At 47.2% G+C, this 12371-nt stretch overlaps 2 protein-coding genes across 4 annotated transcripts in view; both read left to right on the plus strand.

Annotated features, from left to right (window-relative positions):
• Positions 1-82, plus strand: part of FAM193B (family with sequence similarity 193 member B) — a 45718-nt gene extending 45636 nt beyond the window's left edge. Inside the window, exon 11 of the mRNA XM_084839412.1 lies at positions 1-82. The gene's annotated coding sequence lies outside the window, so the exon portion shown is untranslated.
• The window catches only part of DDX41 (DEAD-box helicase 41), a 16508-nt gene continuing 4210 nt past the window's right edge, over positions 74-12371 (plus strand). For all 3 annotated transcript variants that reach the window (XR_014788455.1, XR_014788456.1, XM_084839414.1), the window contains exons 1-13: positions 74-111; positions 221-352; positions 1331-1490; positions 2133-2207; positions 2516-2576; positions 5955-6091; positions 6634-6706; positions 8728-8881; positions 9049-9185; positions 9886-10048; positions 11198-11329; positions 11809-11880; positions 12146-12242. Coding sequence is in view for 1 of the 3 variants with exons in the window: in XM_084839414.1 (XP_084695540.1) it covers positions 88-111; positions 221-352; positions 1331-1490; positions 2133-2207; positions 2516-2576; positions 5955-6091; positions 6634-6706; positions 8728-8881; positions 9049-9185; positions 9886-10048; positions 11198-11329; positions 11809-11880; positions 12146-12242 (1417 nt within the window). In the remaining 2 variants the exon portion in view is untranslated. The remainder of the gene's footprint in view (positions 112-220; positions 353-1330; positions 1491-2132; positions 2208-2515; positions 2577-5954; positions 6092-6633; positions 6707-8727; positions 8882-9048; positions 9186-9885; positions 10049-11197; positions 11330-11808; positions 11881-12145; positions 12243-12371) is intronic.

The following is a 12371-nucleotide window of genomic DNA, read 5'->3' on the forward strand; positions in this document are numbered from 1 at the left end:
GTACACGTCCTAGCACCTGACCGTTCTACTTCCTCTCATTGGCTACGTGCGTGTTTGTCACGCGAGGAGAGACAGAGTGGTGAAAACATGGAGGCCGGAAACGGCAGGAAGGTAAGGCTCTCACCCTCCCCGTCTGAGATACCAACTTGGGGCTCCCCGCCGGGAGAAGGCAGCATCTCCCCGCTCTTGATGAGTGGCTCGGCTCTCTTACTCCCCGCAGAGGCAGCGTGAAGCGGAATCGGAATCGGAGGCGTCGGGCCTGTCCGGAAAAGAGGAGATGGAGGAGGAAGACGACGACGACGACGACGACTATGAGCCTTACGTGCCCGTCAAGCAGCGCAAGCAGCAGATGGTAAGGAGAGCCCGGGCGCGGGGGTGGTAGACGGGAAGCCGCTTGCCACTGCCCTTGTTGCCTGCTCTGCGGCCCGATCCTAGGCATGTTCTTTACGGGGGAAGCAAAACCCCACTGAGTTGATTGGGGGATGACGCGCAGGGGTCGCAGCCGGAGGACTTCTCCTGTGCCCCCTCTCTTTGTGGCATTGTGCCAGCCCTGAGCTTCGGTCTGCTCCCTGCCAGTAGTAGATTTCCAAAGCAAACGGAGAGGCGTCGCAAATCAGACCTGCCTGTAAGTGCCCCAGCTGTGTCAGAACAGGCTGAGGTTACTTAAAGCTGAGGATACTTAAAGTTGAGGATAAGGAACTCCATGTATTTCCTTTCATTTGTTACATTTCTATACCGCTCAATAGCCAAAGGTCTCTGGGTGGTTTGCAAAGATTAAAACCTTAAAAATGTAATGTAAAACCATTTGTATGCAAAAATATAGAACGCTTTTGCACAAGCAACAACAACAAAAAATCCCTGGGCCCGTTAAAAGTAATAATCTGTCAAATACCTGGGAGTGGAGGAAAGTCTTAACCTGGTGCTGGAAAGATGGCAGTGTTAGCGCCAGGCAGACCTCACTGGGCAGAGCATTCCATAATTGGGCAGCCACCACCGAGAAGGGCCTTTTGTCTATACGCTTGGAAGATACTTTTAATTGGGCCCAGTGCTAACCGCTGGTATGAATAAAACGTAGTGTTCTAGTTTTGGCTTCTAAGTTTTGGCTTTGGTGTTGCAGTCTTGGTCTAAATGCCTAAAGCATTTGGGGTGGGAACCTTTGGCCTTCCCGATGTTATTAGACTCCAACTCTCATCAGCTGAGGCTTCAAGTCTTGAGGAGGATTCTGAAGGAGATGAAAAAGGGTTATGCTGGTGGCTGGGGGCGCTGCCAGCTAAGGCTTCGGTCCCCGTGGTTCATTCTAAGCTCTTGACTACATCTTCTGTATATTCAGCTACAGAAGTTGCTGCAGACGCGCCGCAAGGGGGTATTGGAGGAGGAACAAAGGGACAGCGGCAGTGATTATCATGGTGATGAAGATGACATTCCCCTGGGTCCACAGTCCAATGTCAGCCTCCTGGATCAGCACCAACACCTCAAGGAGAAAGCAGAAGGTAGAGTTGGCAAGCTCAGATTGATTTATGGATGGATCTGGGCTTCCCCATTGGCCCACCAGTTTATTTCCCAGGCCCCTCCAACGCTTCCCAGACAGGAAAAGTCTCTTGTCTCTAATCAGCAGCTGATTGGAGGTAAGAGATTTTCCCTGCTGCCCACCCCTCTGTGCTGCATTTATGCTTTTTGAAAGCCTAATTGCTATGCTGGGGGAGGGGTCATTTGGGGAAGGGGCACTGCTGGGAAGGGAAGGGCCAACCTTCCCCTCTGTGAATGCTGCAGGGCTCCCTCAAAAATGGCCCCTATGCCTCAATCAGGCTTTTTTAAAGGCTCCATTGATGCCAATAGAGGCTTTTAAAAGCCAAAATGCCATGTAGAGGGGCATTTTTGGGAGGAGGGATTGTGTTCTGTGTAAAAATGGATGTGTGTGTGTATGTAAATGGGGTCTGGGCAATCACATTGGAGGGGGGCACATGCCAGAAATGGGTTGTCCTGCCCACTTTGGAATGTGACCCTGCCCACTTTGGAATGTGACCCTGCCCACTGCTGGCATGTAGCCCTCAACTTTCTTGCCCAGAGCCACGTCAGCCCTCGTTCTGGAAAAGGTTCCCCACTTTAATTGACTGCTCTGTTACCTTTCCCAGCACGTAAAGAATCAGCTAAAGAGAAGCAGCTCAAGGAAGAGGAGAAAATTCTGGAGAGTGTGGCAGAAGGGCGAGGTAAGTGGCAAGAAAATATTCTCCAAATACTCTTTTATGATCCATTGTTACTGGGCAGAAGTGGTGGTGGTGAGGAGGAGCATGAAAGTGCTACAGCCACAGTCAATCACTTTAAGCGCAAGCCACACCATGGACCCCAGTGCCTCCTACCTCTTGTTGCTATCACAAATAAGACCTATGTCTCACGGGTCAGAGAAATCCCTTATACATCCCTTGCCGTGATCTCCCTTTTTCTATGACTGCTGATGAGACCACATGTCCCTTGGCCTTGTAAAGGGTTCACTGACTGTTTTCTTTCTCTCATGCAGCTCTGATGTCTGTGAAGGAAATGGCAAAGGGCATCACATACGACGATCCCATTAAAACCAGGTAGATCTCACATGTCAGTACGATTTAAATGATACTCTGACTTATGCAACACTCTTCGGGAGACACGAGCCACAGATACTTTTCTTGCTAAGGTTCCCAAGGAAAAGGACTGACGTGTATGCTGTGAATTCCTAGCCTAGACTCTTGAAACTATTGCTGCTAGTGTGTGGAGTTTTTTCTTCTTCTTAACCCTGTCAGACTCAGGGTGGTTATCAAGACTGCTGTACCATACATAACATGGACTGTAATAGTCATGATTCTCCCATGGAAGGAGAGAGTAGAAGATTAGATAGGTAGTTGATATGTTTTACGAAGTAGCTCTCCTTTGAGTGAACAGTACTGACTCCATTTTGAGAGACAGCCAAAAAGCCAGGCATCTTCATCCCCAGCCTCAGCAAAGGTGGGAGAAAGGCACAGGAATGGGGTTGAGAGCAACATGCAAGACTAGATCAAACAACTCAATTTCTAATGGACTTCTTAAAATGCATTCCCCAAAAGCAAAGGTGGGGGTAAAAATTCAGCAAAACATGAATGTGCTGGATAGCAAGAGTGATATCTAGTAAGTTACCTAGTCAACTGCTTGCGCTATGCTTCCATTGTTGAACTCCAGCCCTGACACTTGTTTTTAAGGCAGTAATTAACACGTAAGGTCAACTTTTGTTAAAAAAGTAAGAGATAGTAAGCAGGAGTTTTGTTTCCAGCGAGTATAGCTATCATCCCCAAGCACCCTCTTTTGTTATACGGGATGGGAGGCCAACTCAGTCTTTATCCCATAGCAAGTAGCACCATTTCCAGTGCCTATGAGAAGTGTCTGAATCACAGTTGTGATGTCACTGCCTTCGTCTGAACTGTATGAGAAGCCTCAGGTTGGGGCAATCCCAAGTCCCCTTCTTCCCAGAGGTATGGGGCCATGCTGCTGAAATCACTAGGTGCCTCCTCCTCCAGGGGTATGGTGCCACACTGCTGCTGAAATCACTCAGAGTCTCTCCTCCCAGAGGAAAGGCTCCATGTTGAAATCGCTGAAATCACTAAGTTCCTTGCTTGCCAGAGCAAGGTGCCGACAGTGGATGCTTGCCCCCCCCTCCCCCCCCAGTCAAGGCTCTCTGCTTTCCTTTCACCTGAGACCAGGACTTGCAATACGCACTAGTTCTTGTCTTCAGGAAAGGGCTTCAGCCCAAGGAAAGGTATATTGCTTTTAGAGGTTCTTTGTAGAAATTGTAGCCTCCACCCCCTCTTTCCCTTCTCTCTCTCTCTCTGTGCTTCAAGCCTCGGGAAGACTCCTTCCCACAGTCTTGAAAACTACTTTTAGGCCTGGAGCTCAGCTTCACCAAGTATGCAGTTAATTTCCCCACCAAAGCATAACTTGGTGAAGGCTGAAGCATCCCCAGTTGGTCTTAAGTGTTAAATGCATTTGCTCAGCTAATTCCCCCAAGACCAGCTTGTGCATTTGCATCTTTGTAAACCCCAATAAATGTGGTATTGTGGCATTATCCTCTCCAACAATGTCTGAGTGTGAATCTCTTTGGGTGGGAATCACCTTCTTAGCTATAGGTGCTGTATTGCCAATGTCTAAAGATTTCTTATAGGTGGGTGTGTGAGTCTCGTTAGAACACGTGCAAGTTTGTACACCGGTCTAACTAGAGCACATCACATCACATATCTCTAAGGAATCTTCATGTTGCTTCACAAAATGATTCTACTTATAATCTGCCAATACTGGCTTAGTATGAAAACAGATATCTTCATTATCTAGTACACCCAACAGCCCCCTTCAGCACGAGAAAAAATGAAAACGAAATAACAATGAATTACCATTGTGCTCAAGATCTTACAGCAGTAGTCTTTAGAGAACTGACCAGAAAGCCAAGTCATGTTTAACATAATATTAATAAGGGGAAGATACATTTTGTGTTGCATTCCACATTCTGATCATGGATGGGTAAAACTCTTTATGTCTTAGTTTTATTAGCATTGTATTATGATCTTTTATCAGCCATTTGGAACCTGGCACTTCCAGAAAGGCTGTACCCAGATTTTCCTTCCTTCTGGTGTTGGAAAGAGAACTTTATCCATCCATTGTAACTTTATTATGCTAGTGGTGATAGCCATTCCATGTACTAGTCTTGTACGATATGATCAAAACTGGTAAGCATGGTTTTTTTTAGAGTTATGAGTGTACTATTTACGCTGAGTGCAAATTGCAATCCTATTGCAAGTGGAATGTAAAGTGGCAATGATTTTCTGAAGGCAAGGGGAGCTAGCACCTGCATTTATACCAAAAAGTTAAATGGGTTAAAGGAATCTCACTTTAAAAAGGGGGGTGTCTTGCATATTAAGGAGCCGCGGTGGCTTAGTGGTTAAAACGCTGAACTGCAGACTGGAAGGTCGGCAGGACAGCAGTTCGAGACCTGAGTGCTGCGTGACAGAGTGAGCTCCCGTCTTCAGTCCCAACTTCTGCCAACCTAGCAGTTCGAAAGAAAGAAATTGCAAGTAGATAAATAGGTACCGCTTCAGTGGGAAAGGTAACAGCGTTCCGTGCACCTCAGTGTTCAGTCGTGCCGGCCACATGATCACGGAAGCGTCTTCGGACAGCGCTGGCTCTTCAGCTTAGAAACGGGGATGAGCACCGCACCCTAGAGTCGGACACGACTGGTTGGGGACACCTTTACCTTTTACCTTGCATATTGCTTGAGCATTTTTTCCACACTTTGGAATCACCATTGCATCAAAATGGTTAAATCTGTATACATTCTTCAGCTAAGTAAAGCAGACACCTGTGTCAAATTTTTTTAATTGAGGCCTTTATGATAGTAGTTCTGTTACTTTTGTAACTGCCAAGGATGAAGATGCAATTCATATGGAGCTGAGGTATTCTAATGCTGCGGCAGGCAGAAGGTAGATTGGGATCTACAGGTGATTTGCAGGAGATCAGTAAGGGATTCTGGCTCCCAGTGGTTTAACAATAGTGACAACAAAAAGGCATTTTTTCCACCTAAACTGGCCTAATGAAATCAAGAAAGGTCTGGGGAAAACAGGATGTGTGTGTAAGCTCCAGTTGTGGTATTGAAATCAAATCCTTGGGCTGAGCATGTGCTCAGAGGCACATTTTTCTGCAATTCTGTGTCCGCCTTCCTGAGCTACTATTTTGCATTTGGCTCCCATTGGTGGACTTCTGGGTTCTAGTGAAAAACAAAGTAGAACCTGCAAGCCCACCCCTGTGTTAATGGATATGCTAGCTTCCTTCTCAGTGAGTAGCCCATGCAGTCTCAGACACAGCTATCCCTGGCTGACAACCGAAATTGCGCTGATTTCAGTGTGAGTGGCCTCTGTCTGGTATTCTTGATCCCTGTTGATATTTCCTCTGTGTTCTCTTGCCAGCTGGAAGGTTCCCCGGTACATCCTGGCTATGTCAGAAGCACGCCATGACCGTGTGCGTAAGAAGTACCACATCCTCGTGGAAGGAGAAGGCATTCCACCTCCTATCAAAAGTTTCAAAGAGATGAAGTTCCCAGCAGGTAGGAGACTGTGGTGGTGATTTAAGAAAAGAAAAAAAACCCTGCAGGGCTCTGTTTCACATGGGAGGGTTAAGGAAGCTGTCATACTTTGAGTTTAGAGGTAAGGGCTTCAAAGCCTCTAGCTTTTCTCTCTTCCCAGCTTGCATATTCCAAGGGCTGCTTCTTGCACTACCTTTTATATTTGGGATACACATAGCAAGATTCAATATATACACTGATCACATCAAATATTAGTGGTAGATGCGTGTGCATTATGCCACTTTCCCATTCTAAATTATTGTGACTGGGAACACAGTTTCCTTTTCCCACCATCACTTGCATGTATTTGGCAGAGAGAAGCAGCTAAGAATGCATGCATGTAGTGTTTTATTTGGCCCGACCTGTGTGACTGTTGTACTGGGATCTACATATCTGAATGCTAAAAATAAGCATGGAAAGTGCTCCCAGTGTCCACACCCTTGTTCTAAGGGGATGGCAGGAGATAGCTCTGTTTCTAGTCTGCGCCTCTGGAACTACTAACCTGTGCTCAACCCTTTCTACAGCAATCCTACGAGGCCTGAAGAAGAAGGGGATCCAGCAACCAACCCCCATCCAGATACAGGGTATTCCCACCATGTGAGTGCTGCAAGATATTACCTCTGATAGTAGTTGGACATTGCCCCTCTGTGTAAGGGGTCTGACATTTTGTGCTAATCATGCTCCCCCTTCCCCCTAATATACTGCCATGGTAAAACCACAGAGACTCCTGTGGCACCAGAAAGACTTCCAAATTTATTATGGCATAAGTTTTTGTAGGCAGGAGCCCATTTCGTAAGATGCTGGTGAAGTGCACTGTGGCCCACAAAAGTTTATGCCACAATAAATCTGTAGGTTTTTCAAGGTGCCGCAGGACTCTTTGCTGCAAGAGACTAACACAGCTGCCCCTCTGGAACTTGTCACTGCAGTGGCAGAGACTGTCTTACTTCTGATCTTTGTAAGCCACTCTGGGAGACGTTTTGGCTGAAGAGCAAGATAAAAATGCTTTAAATAAAAGTACCACCTGTCAAGGCAGCTTTTCATCAAATCATAATACATAACATGTCAGATATCTGTAAAACTGCAATCTAAAACATCAAGACATCCCAGTGGCAGCAGTTAAAACAATATAGAGTGCCATACATTAAAAAGCAGTTTGAAATAAAAAGGTTTTCAGGGTCCATTTAAAAGCCAGTTGAGTAGGAGCCATAAGTATCTCCCTAGGGCTGGAATTCCACAAGCATGGGACCACTTTCAAAATGGCCTTATCCCTTATGGCCACCTGTGTAATGATGGTGAGTCCATGAGATGGATCTCTGAGGCAAATCTCAAGGCCTGGACAGGTTCATATGGGTGGTACAGGCAGTCCTTCAAATAACCTGTTCCCAAACCACTTAGGGCTTTAAAGGTCATTGCCAACATTTTAATCTGTGCCTGGAAACAAATACGTAACCGTGCCTTCTGACCATTTGGCTCTTATAAGCATCTGTGAAGTTGCACCGTGTACCAGCTGAAGTTTCCAAGCCATCTTTAAAGGCAGCCCATATAGAGCACATTATAGTAGTCTAGTCTGGAAGTAACCTGAGCATTTGCAACTGAGGCAGGGGCCACTTTCTATAGATGGGGTTGCAGTTTGCGAATCAGCATAAGAGCTGATGAAAGGCACTCCTAGCCACCGATGCCACCTGCACGGAGTCCAGGAGGAGCCCCCAACTGTGAATCTGGAACAGAGCACTTTGGTTGTGTATTCGGCTTTAATTGGTACATAACTCTTTGGTACATAACTCTTTGTTATGTACCAAAGAGTGCAAGACGTGGGTAGAAGCAAGGACTGGGGGCCATGCAGAGGGTCTGGGCTATTTGCGGAATGAAGAGGCTCCACAGCCAGGCTGCTGGAAACCCTACCCAGATCCTCTAGACTTTCTAAGGTGCTCATACATTTAGGGTGCAGTCCTATGTGTATTTAGACAGAACAGGATCCTACAGTTCCCAGTGTGCCCCAACCACCATGGCTGGCTGGAGGGATGCTGCAAGTTGTAGGGCTTTTTTTCTTCTAAACACACATAGGATTGCGCCTTTAAAGGCTTTTCTTTGTTACCATAAAGCAGGGTAGGTAATCTGTGGCCTGTGATTTGCTGTTGGATTCCAACCCCCATCAGCCCCAGTCAGCATGGCCAGCGTTCAGTGATTATGGGAGTGATATAGTCCAACAACATCTGGAAGGCCACAAAGGTTAGAAATACACTTCATTTCAAACAAAAGCTCACGTTCTCTGTGTGTTGCCATAGTTCACAATTCGTGGCAATTCAGATCCCTCATCTGTCTGGTTCAGTGCAGTATTTGGACACTGAAAAGCAGCAGTTTGTACCTGATGGTCATGGGAGGCTTCCTTTCTCTCCACATACATCAGGGCTGGGGAATCTATAACCCTCTAGAGGCTGTTGGATTACAAGTCCCATCATACCTACCCATTGGCTATGCTGGGTGGCCTGATGGGAGTTGGAGTCTGACATCTAGAGGGCCACAGGTTCCCCAGCCCAACACATATCCTTCCACTTGTTACCCCATTCCTTCCAGCCTAAACAGCTGCCCTCTATTTGCTCCTTTTATTTTCCCCATAGCCTTTCCGGCAGAGACATGATCGGCATCGCGTTCACTGGCTCAGGCAAGACCCTTGTGTTCACCCTCCCTGTGATCATGTTCTGCCTGGAGCAGGAGAAGAGGCTGCCCTTTTCCAAAAGAGAAGGGCCGTATGGGCTCATCATCTGCCCCTCGGTAAGTCCCCTGGCCTCTGTCCTGTGCTTAACTGGCCTTGTGCACGTGCTTGGATAGGGGGGAGGGGGTGGGCGGGTGTGAAGTGGTTGTGGCCAAGAGTAGAAAAGATGTGAGGAGTACACACCTAGGGATGTAGATGCTAACTAATAGGGTCTTTATTTCTGCAGAGGGAATTGGCTCGCCAGACTCACGGCATTCTCGAGTATTACTGCCGCCTGCTGCATGAGGACGGGATGCCTGCGTTGCGCTGTGCCCTTTGCATTGGAGGCATGTCTGTCAAGGAGCAGATGGAGACCATCAAACAGTAAGGGCAGCACTGGAGGCAAATTAAAACAGGCTTGGAGGTTCTGCTTTTCACTTCTGTGGATGTTAAGAAAGCAGGGCCTGTGTTCAATCCCCTACCCTTTGTTTCAATCCCCTACCCTTTGTTTCAATCCCCAACCCTTTGTTTCAATCCCCATAGGCTGCTTTCCCCAAGCTGGTGCCCTCCAGATGTTTTGGACTGCAGCGCCTAGCATTCCTGATAATTGACCATGCTGGCTGGAGCTGTTGGGAATTGAAGTCCAGAACACCTGAAGGGCACCAGTTTGGAGAAGGTTGCCGTAAGCATTGCTTATTTCAGGACTTTGTAGTTGACTCCTCTTTTCAGGCACTGCAATTCCCAACTTCCCCTTTTTAAAAGTTCTTGATCTGACAATCCTACTGACTGTGAATGCACACAGTTCTGAGTTATCCTATATTACCACCTTGGTGTCCTCTCTGGTAAAGCAGTGGGACTGGAATGAAGGCCACATTCACATGAGTAATTACTTAGTGCAATTACTAACCACTCCTTAAGGCTGCTGAAGTTCTGTTCTGTTCTTGCAGAGGGAAGAGGTTTTAAAGGTGAGGTGGTGGCAGGATATAGACGCTTTAAAGGGGACTAACCATACTGCTGCTTGTTATTCACGGAAATGTGACCAGAATAGGGCCTGTGACAAATCTGACTCCTTCTGTTCCCACAGCGGTGTGCACATGATGGTGGCAACCCCAGGCCGGCTGATGGATCTCTTGCAGAAAAAGATGGTCAGCCTGGACGTCTGCCGCTACCTGGCACTGGATGAAGCTGACAGGATGATTGACATGGGCTTCGAGGGAGACATCCGCACCATCTTTTCTTACTTCAAGGTACCAGGCAGGGCAGGCTGTGCTCCAAATGTTGTCCCAGTGAATATGGCCGCTTGTGTGATTCTGTTCCTTTCTCCTTCCTGCGGGTGATGGTGCCAGAGGCAGATATGACCAGTGCGCTCTCCCAGCTGAGTAGGCTGCACTCCTCTGGCTTGCTTGAACTTTTTCCTTTGGGCTCTGTTGTTTCTGGCAACAGCAATGTTCTCCCTGTCTAGATGAAAACATGCAGGCTGGTGCTGGTGGCAGGGCTTAATTTGATCTGAGGCTTGTTTTTAGAGCCAGGGTTCTGTCCTGGAACATGCAAACAAGTTCTAAAGAAGAGGAGAGTGCCTTTGTCCCTCCCTTACCACTAAGTAACCACAATCTGGCCTTGTACCTGGAATTCGGGGAAAGGCATCCAGGTTAAATGGTATGATTTCTAGGCAGATTTGAGTCCTGGCAAATGTCTCTTTTTTAGAAATTAAGCTGTGGTGGGGAATAGTGTTTCTGCCCGAATAAATAACTTATTGTGAACACCTATTTATCTTGTGAGCCCGTCTTCCTCCTCTTGCATTCTGGATGCTGTTTGTTGCGGTGCAGTTGACTGGCTGGTTATATTCAGGATGTGCCTACCCTGCTGTAAGGTGACACGTGCATTCTGTCAAGAAAAATGCGAATTGTGTGACCACCTATAGACCGTGCAAAGTGAGCAAGGTTTGCATATCTACTTTTGCATCCTTTGCTCTGCTTCTGCTAATCATGGGGAAGGGTAAGGAACTATGCAAGGCACCAAAGCCCCTCTTCTAACTACTGGAAATTCTTTCATCCCGTTCTTCCCTTCCTGCCTTTCAGTATCTGAGATTTTGCCAGACAATGCCTATGCCTTTTAAGCCTGCCTTTGCAGCCATGAGAGCCAGGAAGGTCCTTTTTGGAAGTGAAAGCTGAGATTCTCAGCATGCTAAATTCCTTCCCCAGTACAAAAGTTGTTCCATTTTCAGACTTGCAAAATGCTCAGAAGATGGTGAGCCCATCTTATGCGCACAGTTTCATCGTCCCACTTCCCACTGATTCCCGGGACTGTTTGGTAGCAGGATTCTTGCTGGTGTGGCCTCTTTGAATGGGATGTCCCTAGTTGCCCGTCTCCCAGTCTGGATCATTTTTCCCCCTTAGGGCCAGAGGCAGACCCTTCTCTTCAGTGCCACCATGCCCAAGAAGATCCAGAACTTTGCCAAGAGCGCTCTTGTGAAGCCCATCACCATCAATGTGGGACGTGCAGGAGCTGCCAGCTTGGACGTCATACAGGTGCGTCACTGGCTCGTAGAGCCCTCATTGCCACCTTGAGTTGTATAGGTAGCCCAAATGATGACGACATGTTTTGACCTGTAACTCTTTTGAGGGTCGTGTTTAACATTCTCAACTAATAACAACCCTACTCAGAAGGTTAACTAATCACTTGACCAAAATCAAGCACTGAGTGTTGTGGATGCTTAGGGTAGAAGTGAGGAACCCGTGGCCCTCTGGATGATGATGGACAACAACTCCCATCATCCCTGACCATTGCCCATGCTGGCTGGTGCTGATGGGAATTGGGGTCCAACAACATCCAGCTTAGGGATTTGACCCTGAATTTCCCTCTTCCAAACCCAGTGCTGCCCTGCACTACGTCTTCTGCGCCCTGATAATTTAGCTTGTGCTGTCTTCTGCTTCTACCCCACTGCCTTTGTCACACTGAAAGCACTGCCACTTTTTGGCTCTCACCATTTCTCTCTGGTTGTATCTAGGAAGTGGAGTATGTCAAAGAGGAAGCCAAGATGGTGTATTTGCTTGAGTGTCTACAGAAGACCCCACCACCTGTGAGTGCAAACCCAACCTGTGGTCAGCCCAGAGTCTCACCGTTCTGACTTTCTGTACTCCGCATATGAAAGGAAACATGCCTGAGCCAGGAATCTCTGTCTTCTGAAGAAGGAGATTTTAGAGCAGCTACAAAGTGGCTGCTCCAACATTTGGTGTTGCATCCTGGTTTGGAAATTGGGGGTGGACCCTGCTTAGATTGAGGGATTGATGCATGTTCCATTAGTGCACTGGTTATATATTGTTACCTTCGCTTTTCTTTGGCAGGTTCTTATTTTTGCTGAGAAGAAAGCAGATGTAGACGCAATCCACGAATACCTGTTACTTAAGGGGGTGGAGGCCGTAGCCATACATGGTGGAAAAGGTCAGCAAGAGTCTTGATTTGAATGCACTCTTTCGTATGCAGGGAGAGCACGTCTAGGCCACGAACATGTAGCAATCTGTAAACAAGAAAAGAATTGGGTGTGTAACAGATCCAACAGCTTGCTGTAGT

The sequence above is a fragment of the Heloderma suspectum genome, chromosome 2 (assembly GCF_057233095.1).
Source record: "Heloderma suspectum isolate Gila_16-S chromosome 2, 16-S_ref, whole genome shotgun sequence".
NCBI lineage: Eukaryota > Metazoa > Chordata > Lepidosauria > Squamata > Helodermatidae > Heloderma > Heloderma suspectum.